The sequence below is a fragment of the Corticium candelabrum genome, chromosome 9 (genome assembly GCF_963422355.1).
Source record: "Corticium candelabrum chromosome 9, ooCorCand1.1, whole genome shotgun sequence".
Lineage (NCBI taxonomy): Eukaryota > Metazoa > Porifera > Homoscleromorpha > Homosclerophorida > Plakinidae > Corticium > Corticium candelabrum.
The window spans coordinates 5,382,482-5,400,256 of NC_085093.1; the positions used below are offsets into that span (position 1 = coordinate 5,382,482).

At 44.0% G+C, this 17,775-nt stretch overlaps 4 protein-coding genes and 1 long non-coding RNA gene across 5 annotated transcripts; 2 read left to right on the plus strand and 3 right to left on the minus strand.

Moving 5' to 3' along the window:
* Positions 1–534: 534 nt before the first annotated feature.
* On the minus strand, positions 535–3,085 carry LOC134184693 (uncharacterized). Its single transcript, XM_062652438.1, has 6 exons — positions 2,853–3,085; positions 2,414–2,776; positions 1,674–2,116; positions 1,376–1,611; positions 1,107–1,310; positions 535–1,065 (listed from the first exon to the last, which is right to left on the minus strand). Exons 1-6 carry the CDS (start codon positions 3,083–3,085, stop codon positions 535–537), a joined length of 2,010 nt encoding a protein of 669 aa, XP_062508422.1.
* A 5,524-nt stretch (positions 3,086–8,609) lies between these two features.
* LOC134184694 (uncharacterized protein K02A2.6-like) lies at positions 8,610–9,419 on the minus strand. The gene has a single exon (XM_062652439.1). It carries the CDS (start codon positions 9,417–9,419, stop codon positions 8,610–8,612), a length of 810 nt encoding a protein of 269 aa, XP_062508423.1.
* Positions 9,420–11,721: 2,302 nt separating this feature from the next.
* On the minus strand, positions 11,722–12,919 carry LOC134184695 (receptor-interacting serine/threonine-protein kinase 2-like). Its single transcript, XM_062652440.1, has 3 exons — positions 12,835–12,919; positions 12,361–12,554; positions 11,722–11,856 (listed from the first exon to the last, which is right to left on the minus strand). The coding sequence occupies exons 1-3, from the start codon at positions 12,917–12,919 to the stop codon at positions 11,722–11,724; spliced, it is 414 nt and encodes a 137-aa protein (XP_062508424.1).
* Positions 12,920–15,707: 2,788 nt separating this feature from the next.
* LOC134185048 (uncharacterized) lies at positions 15,708–16,610 on the plus strand. The gene is made up of 4 exons (XM_062652831.1): positions 15,708–15,886; positions 15,946–16,154; positions 16,208–16,282; positions 16,351–16,610. The coding sequence occupies exons 2-4, from the start codon at positions 16,149–16,151 to the stop codon at positions 16,588–16,590; spliced, it is 321 nt and encodes a 106-aa protein (XP_062508815.1). The 5' UTR covers positions 15,708–15,886; positions 15,946–16,148; the 3' UTR covers positions 16,591–16,610.
* Positions 16,611–16,987: 377 nt separating this feature from the next.
* Positions 16,988–17,457, plus strand: LOC134185058 (uncharacterized). Its single transcript, XR_009970735.1, has 2 exons — positions 16,988–17,160; positions 17,216–17,457. It is a non-coding gene; the product is annotated as an uncharacterized LOC134185058 (long non-coding RNA).
* The last annotated feature ends 318 nt before the right edge of the window (positions 17,458–17,775 follow it).

A 17,775-nucleotide genomic window follows, 5' to 3' on the forward strand; every position in this document is an offset into this window, starting at 1 on the left:
ATAGTCTAATCTACTAAAAATTCAATCTGTCATGTGCCTTCCTCCTTCTGCTGGAACGGCGGATTTGAGTCACTCCTTTTCTGGCACGTAGCTTTGATGCTGGAGTTGGTTCCACGTGTGTCTCTAAGTCTTCGGGTCCTGTTAATCTCTGGCGATGATACCATCGCGTCCTGTTCTATTTGTTTGTCAACTCCATCTTCTTGTTGTTCTAGTAAGTCTGGTGCGACAACCCACTCATCGGGTCTTTCCGGCGATACCGGTACCATTGTTCTTGAACATGGTTTATTCATTGGGTGCATTGGTTTCGTCAGTAGGTCTTCTGGTTCACCTCCTTCATGTCTTTCCGATTGTAAGGTTTTCCGAATCTGATCTAAATGTCGTTTCATTACGCTTCCATCCTCCATTTTGATAGTGTATGATAGGGGACCTGTTTTGGACTGACCTACACCAGCTACCCAAGGGCGACCTTAGTTGTAATTGTGTACGTAGACTCTCACCCCTTTGTAAAGGTCTATCATACTGTTCCGGTTACCGTTATAGAATTGTTTCTGTTGCCATTGCTCTTTGTGTACTGTTTGCTCCAAGTTGGGGTGTAACAAATCTAAACGTGACCGTAATTTGCGACCCATTAATAATTCCGCAGGTGATATTCCTGTCGTTGAATGCGGTGTAATCGTGTAGCTGAACAACACTTGTGTCAAACGATATGTCAATGTTCCTTGTTTTGCTAGGGCAGTCCTTCTTCAATACTGGTACTGCTCTTTCCGCTAGTCCGTTACTTGATGGATGATGCGGTGCTGTTTTAATGTGGTCTATTCCATTCGATTTTACTGAATCGGTAAATTCTTGACTGGTGAATACTGACCCAATGTCTGATACCAGTTTCTCAGGAATTCCATGAGTCGAGAAAATATTTCTTAACTGCTCCACCGTAGTTTTCGTCGTCGCTGATTCTACATGTTCTACTTCCATCCACTTCGAATGTGCGTCAATGAGTACAAGGAACATTTTTCCTAGCAAAGGCCCAGCGTAGTCCACGTGCACCCTCATCCACGGCTGCTGAGGCTAAGACCAGGGATGCAATGGAGCATTTGGTGGTGCATTACTTGTTCTTGACAACTAGAACAACCTTGGACCTTGCGTTCGATGTCCCCATCCAGTCCTCGCCACCATACTATCGTTCTGGCTAACCTTTCATCCAAGCTACACCAAGATGACCAGCATGTAACTCTTCCAAAATCGTTGTTGCCCTTGGTGGTACAACCACTTCGCCAGTAAGGAGTTAACGCTTCGATTAGTGGTTTATTGGGCTACCATGATGAACATAATATTGTACCATAGACAGTATAGAGTCTTGTTCTGTCCATCTTCTAACATCTCTTGCCAATACTGGTGACGATTCCAGTTGCTGTAAAAATTGAATTGTCTCTGGTTGTACTTCCTCCATTGTCGACGGTAGTTGTAAGGGCAATTGACTGCAGGCGTCAGCATTACCGATGTACCGGCCTGGTTTGTATCGCAACTTATAACTGTAACCTGATATGATCATGGCCCATCGATGAATTCTCGCTGATGCCATTGGCGGAAGAGACGTATTTTCCGCAAACAATCCTACCAGTGGTTTATGGTCTGAGACTACCACAAACTCTCTCCCAAACAGATATTGGTGAAACCTTTGTTGACCAAAATTACTGCCAATGCTTCTCTTTCCACCTGTGCATAATTCCTCTCCGCTTTCGTCAATGTTCTCGATCCGAATGCTACTGGGTGTTCTTTTACGTCGTTTCCTTTCTGAGCCAATACAGACCTAAACCGTACGACGAAGCATCTCAAGTTATGACGGACTCTTGCTGTGGATCGAAATGTGCTAACACTTTGACTGACACTAACAGATGTTTTGATTGGCGATAAACCTCGTTCTTGTTCACATGACCAGCTCCACTTTGCTCTTTTTCGTAACAATCTATGTAGTGGAGCTGGAGCTGTTGATAAATTCTGTAAGAATGTGCCATAATACGATAGCAATCCTAGGTACGCTTTTAATTCTGTAACGTTTTCTGGTCTAGGTGCCTCCGTAATTGCCTGGATTCGTCCCTTGTCCGGATGTAACCCTGTCCTGTAAATGACATATCCCAAATACACTACCTCAGATTGCATGAACCGTAATTTGTCTTTATTCAGCCTTAGTCCAGCCTCTTCCAATTTGTCAATACTTTATCTACATGTATGTTAGACAAATGCTCTTGTTGGTTTTTTCCTGTTATTAGTATGTCATCTAAGTAGACTACTACTCCTGGAATTGCTTGCAACAGAGTGTCCATCGTCCTTTGAAAGATACCGGGAGAAGATGAAACACCAAAATGGTAGTCTATTGTACTGAAATAATCCTTGGTGGGTATTTATGACTACATACTTACGTGATTTCCCATCGAGTACAAGCCGTTGATATGTTCTAACCAAATCCAGAGTTGTAAACTTCTGTCCTCCTGATATTCGAGCAACAATACGTGGAATGGGATAAGTATCGCATATCGACACTTGATTCAATGTCAACCGATAGTCTCCATAGATTCTGACCTTTCCATTGTTCTTCAACACCGGAACTATGGGATCCGCCCACTCCGAATAGTGAATTGGCTGAATAATTCCGGCTTTTCTGAGGTCGAACAATTCTTCCTCTATCTTCACTCTCAAAGCATACGGTACTTGTCTTGGTCGGTAAAACTTGGGACTCGTCATTTCTGTCATAGGCAATTTCACTTTCACACCTTGCAATCTGCCTACCCCCACTGAACACTTCACTATGCAGTAACAATAACCCTTCCACCTTCTCTTGGTGAGGGTTTGCCTACAACAGATGAACACTTCCCCAATCAATTTGTACTTCTCGAATCCAGTCTCTTCCTAATAAACTAGGGCCAGAGCCTGCCACTACCACAAGCGGAAGAGACAATCGGCGTCCATCCGGAGTGTCTACCCACACTTCCAACTCTCCACATACAGGTACCGGATCCCCAGTATATGTCTTCAGTGTCTTCTTTGCAACTTTCAATGGTGCTTCACGTTCTTCCAGGCAAACGTCCATGTTGTTTTGCTCACAATACTGACACTCGGTCCCGTGTCTATTTCCATCTCGAGTGGCTGTCCTTGTACAGTCAACGTTGTCTTCATAGACTTCTCCTTCCTTTGTGCAATCAGTGAATATTTCCACCAATCCACTCAACCTCCTCATTCTCATTTGTATCTGACTGCGCCTCCTCATAGCCAATTCTGTATGTACCTCTACCACTGTCCTCTTTCTGAGCCATTTTTCTCACTCTGCGACAAACAACATTCGCATGCCCAATTTTGCCGCAACCAAAACATTTGACATCCCTGATCCAGCACTCGAACTGTTTATATCCCTGTTTACCACAGCGATAACAACACCTGGATATCTTGTCAGTCGGTCTGTTACCTGCTTTGGGTATTCGTTGCTTCTGTAACTGGTGTACAGGCTTCTTCTGTAACTGGTGTACGGACTCTCCTTCTGGGTTGCCAGGCGCACTCCTTGCTTCCTTCTGCTCTAACTCTGTGGTATTCTTTTCGGCTGTTTCGTGTACAATCGCTAAGTCATACGCCCGCTTGAATGTCAGCTCTTTTTCTGCCAACAGCCTTCGCTGTATACGGTCATTTGCTATTCCTACGACTAGTCTGTCTCGTAGCATATCACTAAGCACCGCCCCGAATTCGCAATGTTCGCTGAGTCACTGCAGTTCTCCCGTGAATTTAGCGACAGACTCACCTTCCTGGCGCGATCGACTGTTAAACCTGAATCGCTGTACTATATAACTGATGGCTTCGGGTCGAAATGTTCTGTCAACGTTTGCAGTATTTCGTCAACTGACTTCTCTTTAGGCTTCAACAGAGCCACTAGACTTCGTAGAGTTCGATACGTGCGAGCTCCAATCACGCTTAATAGAATATCTCATTGTCTACCTCAATCGCTGTGAAGCATTGTTCTAACCTTTCTGCAGAACGTGGCCATTCCTCCTTTGATTCGTCGAACTCCGCTATTTGTCCGAATACTGCCGCTATCCTCGTCGCCAGATGTCACAAGTAACTGCGTCCTTAGCACGCGCTCAACCAGTCTTACTGTTCAATCATAGCAATCTATTTCAAGAATGACTGGCTAGTCCCAAATGCCGGTCAATGACTGAACTAACACAAAGCAATTTCCGGATGTATATACAACATGATCTCTTATTCTTTGCAAATGTTCGAGAATTGCTTTGCATTCTAGCTCAGTGCCGTACCCAGAAGTAGTATGTCCGGAGGCGGAATGATACCACCTGCCAAAGCAAGCCTTTTAGTATTGTAAGGATCCTTAAAAATGATACCAACTCCCTTTGTACTCTACAATGTACACGTGGGAGTCCACATCGAGGGGTGCAGCTCTGTCTCGGTACCCGAGACGTGAAGGCACCTCGCCGATGCGCCTTACTAGACAAATGTGATCTCTAGTATATTAGCCACAGTAATGTGTACCGTGTCCTATAGAGGAAAATTGCGCCCTATTAGACAAATAACATCTCTAGTATATAGCTACAGAATTGTTTGGTGTGTGTTGGAATGTTGCGCTCTGTAAGAGAAATCTCATCTCTAGTACCTGTAGGTAGCTGCCGAATAGTGTGTTCTATGACTCACTGATTCAATGCGAACTGAGGTCTAACTTCCAAATCCGGTTTTTTAACGACGACCGGAGACCTGTGACAACAGGCTAGAGGCTAAGAACTTTGAACTCAAGGTTTGTCTCGTCTGCGCAAAGCAGAGCTTGTAGAATTCATCTTAGAAGTCACAGAACTGGAGATGGCACAAGGGATACAACGCTCCAGTCAAACTGGACGGTATCTCACTTTGCGCCGTGTAGACATTCTCCAGCAGCATCGCGTCAAGTTACAAAAAATCCGCGAAGAAGCCGATCTCTCATTGGGAGCCAAGAAGGCGAAAGATCTTCGAAACGTACCGTATCGCTTAGTGATTTGCGAAAAGTGGCGAAGAAAAATGTTTCGCACACCTATAGCTACACGCGACAAAACTGAAGGTCCCACCATACTTGAGTGGACCAGCGAACAAGAACCAGTGACCAATGGATTATCTCTGTCTTTATAGGTGACGCACTGCAACCATCCACATATCATCTATGCAACACCAATCCCAAGGAACTTGTAGCGGTCTTTGTCGACGGGCTCAAAAGACGAGGAGATTAGGTACGAGATGTCGTATCGACTATATCTCCCCGCCGTTCTTGAGTGTTTCCTCACCAAGCAACAGAAACGGATGCGACAGTGCTGCGACCTAGTACCCGTACTGGATTCAATTCGGGTAAATACGAGTTGAACCTCATCAAAGAGCACGTCATTAGCAGGATCGCCAACACCGCCAGAAGGTCAAGGTAACCAAAGAGGGCCATCCAAACCAAGTTGCTATTGACGTGTCATCTCAAATTCCTGGATGTCATAGACTATCTGAGACTATGCAACAGTTACGACAAATGTGTCAAAGCCTACGGCTGCCGACTGCAAAAGAGTTGGTTTCCCTGCGAATGGTTCGAAAACCCCAACAACCTGCACTACCCCCGGTTACCCGACTACCCCGTTTGATATTCCAAGATAAAAGGGCAATACCAACTCAACCTCAAAGAGTGGCAATCGTGCAAACGCACATTCCAAGTGAGAGGGATGACCATCTTTGCCGACTGGCTGCGGTACTACAACGATCTCGCTGTCGAACTCTTTTTAGAAGCAGTTATCAAGATAAGAAACTTTATCATCAGTATGGAGTCGACATTTTGAAAGACGGCCTCTCGCTCCCGGGTGTGTCGCTGCAGTTTCTACTCCGAGGTACCCATCAACAACACGAAGCACCAAACCTCTTCGCCCCCAACAACGATGCCTACGACATACTAAAAACGCGGTCACCGGTGGTCAAAGTTTTGCATTTACGAGATATTACGAAGCCTGAGTCACACGCATCAGATCCCATTAAACTCATACGGGTACCTGCAGAACTAGTAAATGTCAGATGTCATTAGTCGATCCACAAAACTGTACGATGCAAATGTCTCAAAAAGGTCTAGACTACAGAGATCAAATGGTCGAAATTCTACATCACGATCAAGAAGGCACACAGACAGACAGACTGAATGAATGACTGACTGACAGACAGACAAACATACGGATAACATGCTGTAGTAATTGATCGTCTCTGACAGGAAAAGCAGCAGCCACATAGGTTACTGGCACTTCAACTAAGCTTACTGACACCTAAACTGGCAAACCAATAATGCCATCACACCTGGTGGACATCATGCAGTTACACTACAAAGCATACATGGTACAAGGGACGAAGTTGGCAAGGAACTGAAAATCAACCGCTTGAATCCTAAGATGTGGGAAGAGATGAAGTCTCAGCGTGCTTACAACCAACTCTGAAATCATTAACAGAGAACGTTGTAATTGCATGGTTTCAGACTGCAATATAAGAAAAGCCGTTGAACATCTTATCATACTAGCAACAAAGGTTGAACAGACATGCTTCCTGGAGTTTACGACTTCGTGTATATTATTATGAATAAATAGTAGCACTATCGTATAGTTTAATGTTAATTAGGTAACTTGATTTGACATATGGGAGACATATCCAACATCAGGTATTATTTGTTTGTTGTTGTTGTGTTGTTATTTTTATTGTTGATAATGATCATGGTGTTGCGGTGGTCAATGACAATCAGTGATAAACATGGTGATAATGATGGTGACAACAATGACAACTAATGACAATTCTTACTTTACCACTCCAGCTTATACTTAATAGTTGGACTTTAAATGTAAATGGACCAATTACGTCATCAAGAAGCCTCAGTCTTCTTGTCAACAACACTAATAAATCCCTGAAACTTGTGTTTCAACTAATTCTACTGATCCCATATGTCTGACCTAACAACTTGTTGTCAGTCATGACGTCCAACTGGTCGATCAATATCTGAGAACGAACAAGTATATTCCAATATGTGCTTACTGTAATAAATTACAAATATCTAATCAAAACTCATGCAGTGTTGCTACGACATCATGTCAGATCAAAATGTTTTCCCTAAAGTTCGCGGTGGTGGCTGTGGTTGTGTGTGTGTGTGTGTGTGTGTGTGTGTGTGTGTGTGTGTGTGTGTGTGTGTGTGTGCGCGCGCGTGTGTGTGGCATATACCACTTACTAGTAAAGGCAGAACATGGATGAAGTGTGGTGTAAGTAGGTGCGTATGAAATATCTGGACGTAATGTATGTATATAATGTATGTAGGGTTACATGTACATCCATCCCAGGGCCGTATCAATAGGGGAGTTAAGAGGGTTGCAACCCCCTCTTTTCCAATAGGCGTGGTTCAATAATTTCATAATTTCATTAGAAAAAAGGAAATTAGTAATGCTATAGATAACTGCTAACGGTGAACCCCTCTTTCAAAAATTCCTGGTTCCGGAGCTGCATCCACTCAAAACAGTAACAGTAATACATGTGCACAGAACCACACAAGAAAGAACAAATACTACAGCTAGAAAGTGGTAGGCTGTAAAGACATCTTAAGTACATTACATCTAAACTGTACACAATAACGTGCGTGTATACAATAAGTGTACACCATATGCCCTAGAGGGAGCGCACGCTAGAAGTCCAGGGCGACTTTTACCGGTGTAGTATATTTGGCCTTCTACTCAATACACAATACTACTCAGACACGTTGCCGGCTCGCGCCAAAACCCCGGGTTCCGAAGTATCCTGGTCTATAACTACACGCTATGACATCCCTCCCATCTAGCTACAACACAACTGTTTGTTTAACGATCAACTTCCTACAACTCAACTTAATCTAATCATTCTTTCAAAGATCTAGTCGCTTGGGTGCCTTCCTGATACGAGAGGACCCCCGCAACAATGTCTCGTTTGCTGGACTCGAATTATCGCCCAGTCCGACTTCATCTCTCTCGATAGGTCCTGATTTGTCCTGAATCACAGGTGATCTCAATCGAAGAGGTTGGTTTTGCTCAGTCGCTCCTTCTTCTTCGGGCCTTTTGGGATTAGTGTTTTCATGGTCAAGACCGACATCGCTCGGTCTTGACCAACAACATCGCTAGTGTTGTTCCTCGTCAACCCCTGCCCTTCCGTGAATTCCTCGTCCTCTCTTCCTTCTATGCTGTCCTTCTTTGGTGTGTTCGTGTGATCCTTCCTGATAACTCGATCAGGCTTGCGCTGACGCGGTCTGAGATGATCTATATGCCTTCGTACGATCCGACCATCTTCCAGTTAGCACTGGTATGATACTGGTCCAGTCGTTTTCGTCAACACGGCCTGGCATCCAGCGAGGTCCCGTTCCAAAGTTCCTAACGAAAACCCTTTGCCCCCGTTCCATTTCCCGGCTTTGGCATCTAGCATCGTGATTTTCTTTTTGAACCTCTTGTTTTCTGCGAACTGTTCTATTATCATGCGGTCTGATGAGGTCGAGTCTGATCGCGGTCTCCTTCCCAAAAGTAGCTCTGCTGGCGTTGAGCCTGTAGTGGCGTGTGCGGTGTTGCGGTATGTCAACAAAATGTTTGCAGCGTCTCGTTCAAGCTTCTTGTTTCCAGCTTCCTTGATCCATCCTTGAAGGTTTGTACAGCCCGTTCGGCTAGTCGGTTAGATGACGGATGATAAGGTGTTGATTTTGTATGGATTATTCCTTGACTCTCGCAAAACGTACGAAATTCGCTACTCGTAAAGCACGTGCCATTGTCCGATACCAACCTTTCAGGAATCCCATGAATTGCAAAGGAGGTCTTCCGTTTCTCGGACGTCACTTCTGTGGTAGCTGACTGGGTGGCATATACATCCAACCACTTCGAAAACGCATCCACAGTGACAAGGAACATTCTCCCCATGAATGATCCGGCATAATCTACGTGAATGCGAGACCACAGTCGTTTCGGCAATAACTGTGGGTGTAGCAGAGCCCGAGGTGGTGCCTTTACGCGTTGTTGACATCTTTCACATGCTCGCACAGTTCCTTCCAGATTTTTGTCCATTCCAGGCCACCACAGGTAACTTCTCGCAACAGCCTTCATCTTGGTCATGCCAGGGTGCCCAAAATGCAGTTCAGCAATGATTGCTGGACGCTCAACTCTCGGAATGATCACTCGATCGCACCACAACACACAAACCTCTCTGACGGACAGTTCCTCGTGTCTTCTCCAGTATGGTAGTAATTCATTATCCACTGTTGTCGGCCACCCTTCCAGGGTATAGCGTAGCACTCTGCTCATCCATGGGTCTCTTCTTGCCTTGAGCCTTTTGTCTTTGGCTGTCACCGGGGTCGTAGCCAAGTAATCTATTGCTAGAATTTTCTCTTCCTCCATCTGATCGTTGTCTGTGGCTTCCATTGAAAGTCTACTCAAGGCGTCTGCACAAAAGTTATATTTCCCGGCTCTATATTTGATCGTATATTGATAAGCCGCCAATGTCAAGGCCCATCCTGCTAGATGCCAAAGCAGGTACCGATCTGTTTTCATCAAACAAGCTTAGAAATGCTTTATGATCGGTCACTAATGTAAACGGTCGATCAAAAACATAGTTATGAAACTTCTTTACCGCGAAGATCAACGCCAGACCTTCCTTATCTATCTGATTGTAGTTCTTCTCCGCTTCGGTTAGTGTGTGAGAGACGAATGCAATCGGTCTTTCCTCTCCACTTGGCTTTCTGTGGGCTAATACCGCACCCACTCCATACGATGATGCGTCACAAATGACTACACTCGGCTTCCTTGGGTCAAAATGTACTAAGACCCTTGACGTTGAAAGTGCCGTTTTTGCTCGATTGAATGCCCCGTCCTGTTGTTTCGTCCACCCCCAAGGTTGGAGTTTTCTTAACAGCTCGTAAAGAGGTGCTAGCATGCTGGCTAGCCGTGGAAAAAACTTGCCATAGTAATTGAGAAGGCCAAAAAATCTCTTCAGCTCCGTCACACTGGTTGCTGTAGGAGCTCGTCTCAACGCTTGCAGTTTGTCACCAGTGGGGTGTAGTCCTTGCGCCTCAATTCTGTGACCTAAGTAGACAACCGATGGTGCTGCTACCGTGCACTTTTCTCTCTTTAGTCGTAGGCCTGCTTCTTTCAGCCTCTTCAGAACTTCCTGAAGATTATCACAATGTTCCTTTTCGTCTCTTCCTGTGATTAAAATATCATCTAGAGAGACTGCGACTGCCGGTAGTACTTGCAATAAGCTTTCCATTACCCTTTAAAAAACCGCGGGCGCTGACGAGATGCCGAATGGCAACCGGTTTGTATCTATACAATCCCCTTGGCGTATTAATCACAGTAAATTTCTTGACAGATGGGTCTAGAGGAATCTGCGTGTACGCCTGGCTCAAATCTAATTTTATATATGTTCCTCCTCCCGCCAAAGCGGTGAACAGATCTTCAATCCAGGGTAATGGGTATTGCTTCACATTGGTGGCTTGGTTGATAGTCCTCTTGTAGTCACCACAAATTCTCAATGACTCTTTGTCGGACTCCAACACGGGTACGATGGGTGCGGCCCATTCAGCATACTTGACGGGACTAATGACGCGCTCCTTCTCCATTGTATCAAGCTGTTGCACCACGAGGTGCCTCAGTGCATACGGGACAGGACTGGCTTTGCTAAAATGTGGTTTCACTGATGGGTCAACCTGAAAAGTTGCTGGTTGTCCCTGTTACGTCCCGAGACCCTCTGCGAAAACCTCCTTGTACTGTTCTAACAAGTCTTCCAGCCGAGTATTAACACGATGTATTTCTCTCCAATGCAATCGTAACTTCATCAACACGTCTCGGCCCAACAGGTTTGGCCCATCTCCTTGCACTACCAGTATGGGTAGTGTCTGTGCTGGCTGTCCAGCTTTCACGCTTATTCCGACCTGGATGGCCCCTAGAACTTGTATAATGTGTCACCCATACGCTCGCAACTCAATTGGCGTCGCCCGCAAAATCGGCGTATCCTTCTCGTTTCATAGTTCCTTGAACTTCTGATGAGAAATAATCGTACTGGATGCCCGTGTCCAGCTCCATTTGTAATTGCTTGTCATCCAATTGAACAGGTACCATCCACGGCTGTATCTTGCATATCGTTTCATAACTGGATCGAATCGACTGTTCGTGACAAACTACCTCACTACCACTGCCATCCTCTTCATCACTCAGATACTGAGCCTTGGCCGCACTCCCTTTGCATTGACACGCTGTATGTAATTTTTTTCGACATTTCCAACACTCCTTTTGACCAAAAATAGCAATCTACCCGATTGTGGTTGGGTTAGCCACACCTCCAACACGGTCTCCTGGGTGTGTTATCCCCTGATTGGGTACGTGATTTCCGTGTTCTCTGTTTGGCCTGCTTCCATCCCTGACTCTTCTTTGGCGATCTCTGTGTCACTCTCATGGTGCTTGTTTCTTTGTCTATTGATGTGTTGTGTCTGGTCTCTACTGCTTTTTGTAAATCCACCGCTTGCTGTGCTGCCAGCTCCATTGAGATAGCCATCTTGAATGCTTTGTCTAGAGACAGTTTCTCTTCCGCTAGCAGTTTCCTTTGGATCGCCTCATTTTGTAGTCCGCACAACAGGCGGTGTCTTAATGCTTCCTCGCGAAACCCCACAGAATTGACAATGTTCACTCAACCTCCTCAAAGCCGTTATGAACTTTTGGACTGATTCTCCTTGTTTCTTGTTCCTTCTGTGACGGTTCCCATCACAGTTGGACTACTGCTCGATTGAACTGCTGATCGCCTTGAAATTCCTCTCATCGTGGACAATACAAACTGTATAATCTGTCAGCAAAGACATCTATAAAGTAGAAGCTATCTACAATGGAATTGCACAACCATCATGCCAACTAAAAAGTGTGCTTCTCTGGGTTGAATCGTGGGTATCAGTTTAAAATTTGTAATAATCTTTTAATGCAATTGCTTTGATTTTAAACTTCAAATGGCAAAACGTGAATTGATGAATGGATTTATTTATTAATTAATCAATTTGATAAATGAAACATGTCAATTGTAAAAATATTATTATGTCAGTGTAAAGCTTCGCCTAACTGCCAATTTTGAACTCGTCTGAGATTTTGGCAGCCTCGTGGATCTTCGTATTCTGAAATTTCATATATAGTAACATGTGAAGATGTCTAGAGACAAAATGACACAAACAAACAAACAAACAGAAAGACAGATAGACAGATAGACACATAAACGAAGACCTCTGAGAACATTATCCCATTGTGTGGTATGTTCCTGGTACTGATTATAATTCCATGATTGATACCCATGGATGCTCGCCTTGCAGTGGTAAGTGCAATCAACTAAAACATTGGCTGTTTTCAAATCTCTGTGTATAATTGAAGGGTTGAGACTGTGCAAAAAGTCCATTCCCTTTGCAATTTCCAAACTCATCTTCAGTCGACAGCTCCACTTTCTGATTTCAGGATGCTCACGTTCTTCTGACAGCAATATGCTCTCCAAATCCCCATTTTCTACATATTCCATTACAATCATAATGGCCATGATCAGTGCCAAACCCCAGTAATCGAACAACGTGAGGACATTCAGTCAGTCGATGAAGGATGGTAACTTCTGACAGAAAACTCTTCTCATCAATAAAGCAGATTTCCGTTATCCGCGGTCAAACAATGCTATCATAGCTCTTTTTGTGTATTTACTTAGGTTTCAGCCTCCTAGGCGTCGAGAGAACCTTTAGGGCAACTCGTTGACCAGAATCTCTCAAGCAACACCTATAGACTTCTCCGAAGGTACCTGAACCAAGCCAGTCATTCTCCATGTCGTAGACAAAGTCATCTGACTTAAACAGCGTCGGCCTAGGATCACTTGCTGCAGCCATTGCTCAAGACCCTGTGGATTGCCCGTATGTTTGAAACTTTGTCAGCCAGAGCTCAGTATGCGAAAAGATCTAAATACTCAAGGATACGTGTGTGCAACAATTTTAGCTAATAACGTATCCTCTAAATAAGTAGTGATTGCTAGTAAACTATGCATTGCAATAAGCAGGAAATTGGAGACGTTGTCAAATCACGTGATTCTTTCTCTGTAACGTCTGGAAAATCAGGCTCAATTATCTAGATAGGGTTTACTCTGTAACATGTACATTTTACAGATACGTTTTTTGTTAACTTAAAATTGAGAAACGTGTATCCAGTCAATAGAAAAGTCTATTTCCAATGATCACGTGTTATACTGGGTTATCTTCCGGTTTGAAGCAGCTCATGGAAAGTTGGCTAGAGCAAAGCGGGTTGTCAGAGTGCTACAAGCCGCTATCTGACGCTGGAATCAATATCCTCGAGATTGCTGCTTGCCTGACGAAGGAGGACCTGAAGATGGCAAAAATCGAGCAGAGTGACATCGTTGAGAGGCTTTTGAAAACTTGCATCTCGCTGAAATTTCGTAAGATTGACGATATGTGACAGAAATGTGGCATTAAAGACGTAATATATTCACGTGTTGAAGGTAAACTATCAATGGATGTGGAAAAAGTAGATGGAAAAACTGATGGCAGTCAGCACGTGCCCACGACGTCTTTTACTGCCAACTGTGATTACCAAGCAAAGGAGTATGTCAAACTTGCCTACCTAACTGTTTGAATGTGACAGTGAATGTCTTGTAAATGGCATTTTAGTGACAGTGAACTAACAATTAAGAAGGGGGACCTAGTGGTGTTGTTGGATAAAAGTGACAAGGACATATGAAAAGGAGTTGTACTTGAAAAGGAATGCTTCTTTCCGTGTAGGATTTTTAATGAAATCCTAAATTCTTCAGTCATCAGTCCACAGCTGCTTTCAGATGAGGCAACTGCAAAGGAACAAGTTATTGTCAATCAACCAACAACAACAACTGCATCAGGTGTTGCATGGGTACCAACATTGCGTGAAGTTGCAGAGGGAAAAGACGATCGAGATCAAACCACGACTTCATCACATGCTATAGATGAACTGACGGTGCTTTACTTTGCAGAGGGAAAGGACAATCTAGATCAACCAACAACTGACTCACATGCTACAGAGGTATCGATAGAGCTTGCACAGATAAACGTCGATCAAGGTCAAGTGAAAACGCAAGCCACCACTTCATCACGTGCTACTGATGAACTGAAGGTGCTTGACCTTGCAGAGGGAAAGGATAATCCAGATCATGCAACAACTGCATCACATGCTACAGAGGTACCAATGGTGCTTGATTGTGCACTGGGAAACGTCGATCAAGGTCAAGTGACAACTGCATCACGTGCTACGGAGGGATCAACATTGCTTAAACTTGCAAAGGCAAGGGAATCAATAACCAAAGAGGTTAGTTCTGCATCAAGCGACAAAACCAGCTTGTGCGTTGGTGCGCATCCTTTTTCACGGTGTACTGGTCTGGGCTTCTTGCAGTCAAGCTCAAGTATGTAAATATGTTCTTGATAAATATGTAGAAATATAAACATGATTTCGACGAAGTAGGCTTATGAAAAAACTAATGATTAGACTCTCCTAGTTGGCATTAATGATGTTGTTAAGGCAGCGGTCAATCAGCGCGATCTTCCTGAGTTCTTTTGGTCTCATTTTGAACTCGATACTCGCCTGTTTGCTAAATCAATTGGACAAACTGTTGAAGACGGCGTCACTGTTTGCCAAATCAATTGGACAAACTGTTGAAGACGGCGTCACTGTTTGCCATAAGTTGCTGAGTCGAATTGCTGAAAATCCACAAGCTGCTGACGGTAACGGGTACATGCAGTGACGGATGATGATGGCAGTCTTATAGCTTTGTGCGTTTGGTATTACAGGAGATGGTCGCTTGTTGACAGCACAGGAGCGTGATTCGTGGGAAGAATGTATTAATAGAAGCTACATATTACCGACATTCCAGGCAAGCATACTGTTGAAAGAGCATGTCACATGGTGTAGTGATATATTGCTGCGTTCGATCAAAGGAGATGCAGAGCACATGATGTACTGGATCCAACTAATTATGAACGATCATAAATACGGTAAACTAATGCCTGTACCATGACTTCAGAAAAAATACTATTATTTGGTCGGCAGGGAATAGCAAGTTGCTTAGGCTTGTTTACGAACTAGAAGATCCTGCTGGTTCGAAATCGGCCTCTCGTTTGTGGCGACACCGTGTAACAGTGAACATCGATCATCTTTCTCACACTTTACAACAGCAAACAAGCTCAACTGGAGAAAGCGATTGTCAACTTTTGAAAGAGTTTCTCCGACAGGTATTTAGTGTATAGTCTAGTTCAATAGTCAAGACGTATTGCACATTAGTTTTTGCTACGCAGGAGCCAAAGTTGGGAGCGTTGCAATATCTTCCTGATATTATCAAACTGCAAAAGATGATGCTGGACAAGTATGACAGGTAAATGTCACAGCACGAAGCACTGACTATTAGGGTGGGAAGCTTCCTTGACTCTGTTGAAAACTGTAAGTTGGTTTTTGCTGTTATGTCACCGTACTGTACTTGTATTCACGCTGTACACAGATGAAGAAAGACGGACACTTGAGAATCTGATAGAAAACTTCAATAAGGCGTTGCTACTTGTCAGGCAATTTGTTTTAACTCATGGTCAGTTTGGATGTATACTATTAAATGTTCGATTGCGTCACATGAGATCTTGAACAGGCCGGCTTAGACCAAAGAAAAAGGAGCACGAGCTTGTCCACGTCTACAAACACACACCCATCGCCTTTCTCTTACCAAGAACAGTGGAAGAGAGAACGTGTGCTACAAGTTTGGTTGATTATCTTGTAAACTGCACTCACAATGAATTTGTTGCAAAGTACCGTAGAATATCAAGACAGACAGGGTACCGAACTTCTCGTCATCTTTGTGCTTTATGTTTACCACTTTCTTTGCGAAAATTAGGGAACCTAATCGAGTGTCGACGGATGATGTGACATCAGCTCATCTCGTTGCATATGACGTCGAACGCGATCTAATGCCTCTCGTTCTTGCTCACTGCGACTATTCTCTCGCTGTTGGTCAAAGGAACTAAGATTTCCTACAACCTACCCGCTCTAGAGAAGCAAATCGTCGATCGCTTCGTCGTCGGAAGGCCACACATAGATATGAAGGTTGATCTTTCGATTGATGTTTGATAACAGTATATTGTATACGCATGCGTCAGGATTATCGTGTTGCATACCGCAAGGAAGTTTACAACACGGCACTGTTTGTGCGCTTAAATCAGAGAATTAATCAGGTCAGTAATTACTTAAGAATTTATTGTCACAGTTATCAGTAATCGTTTAGATAATAAATGTTGTTTAGGAGGAAGTTCCTGTTTCTGTCCAACGTCAGATTAGTTTGGTGCTTCATGATCTTACGGACATACACAACGTTCTGGCTGTGCTCAATATCGTCATTAATTTCTTAGTGTCGCTCAGTTGGTCACCTGAAGAACTTTTCAATACGTTTGTTCACGACACGTTAAAGATGCCAGCCGAATCAAGCCTAGTAAGCGGCAGGGCACAGCAATTCTGCCGTTTGAAGCACGTGACGTCTTTATAGCGTTTCTTGACGATGGAGAAAGGGAATCGGCTGTCTTTGGCGAGACAGGTCAGAATGCTACGAAATGCACACACACATGCGCGCTCGCACACACACACACACACACACACACACACACACACACACACACACACACGCGCGCGCGCGCGCGCACACACACACACACACACACACACGCACACACACACACACACACGCACACACACACACACACACACACGCACACACGCACACACACACACACACACACACACACACACACACGCACACACACACACACACACACAGACTCACACTGCAAAGTTTATGCAATTATCACCATGTTCTTTTACAATGATTTTGTTACAAGTTTGTGAATTGACATTTACGGACGTAACGGTTGGTCTGTTTTCAGGAGCCATTTGATCACGTTTCATCGAAGTTCCGTCAGAAGATGAACGATGCGATGTGTCAGGAATTAATCAAAGCTTTAAGAAAGCTAAACATTGAGGCTTTTTTGTCAGAGCTGGTTGAAATTATAATGCTCGAGCTGCAGCAGTGGGATGAGACTCCAGCAATGGAGGAATATGAGTTAGTCACAACTGCTTTATGAGCGTTACCTTGATGTAATAAGAAGGCCGTATAGATTGTGTTTTGCAATGACGGATCTGCATGGGTCCCGTCTTCAGGATTGGATCACATCTCAACTAAAGTTCAACTTCAACACATCATACATTGCTGGAATATTCCAGTCAAGCTCGAGAGGGAATTATTAAGTACAAGATAACGGTTAAAATGTCATATGCTTTACTCACATTGCGTTTGAATTGCTTGCCATTGTTCAAAACACGTTAGTCGGGAGATAATGAATTTTTGGTATTGCATTTATTAACTGTTTAACATTGTTACTGTTGCTGGGTGATTGTTGTTTTCAATTAAGTTTTGTCTTGGTCAGTTTGAATTAGGGCTAAAGTAGTGCATTTTCATGTATTTGTGTATAGTTAGTCAGTTGGTTGGAAAGTCATTCTGTATGAGTGTGACATCCGGGACCCATCAGCGTTGCAACTTGATGTCCTATAGTGAATGTGAATTGTGGCATAATGTCTTTGGGAAAGCAACTCACACGCAACTGTCTCTTTCAACTCAAGGGTAAATGACTACTTGATCATTTACTGAGGCTGAGAAAGGCCCCGACTGCGACAGAAG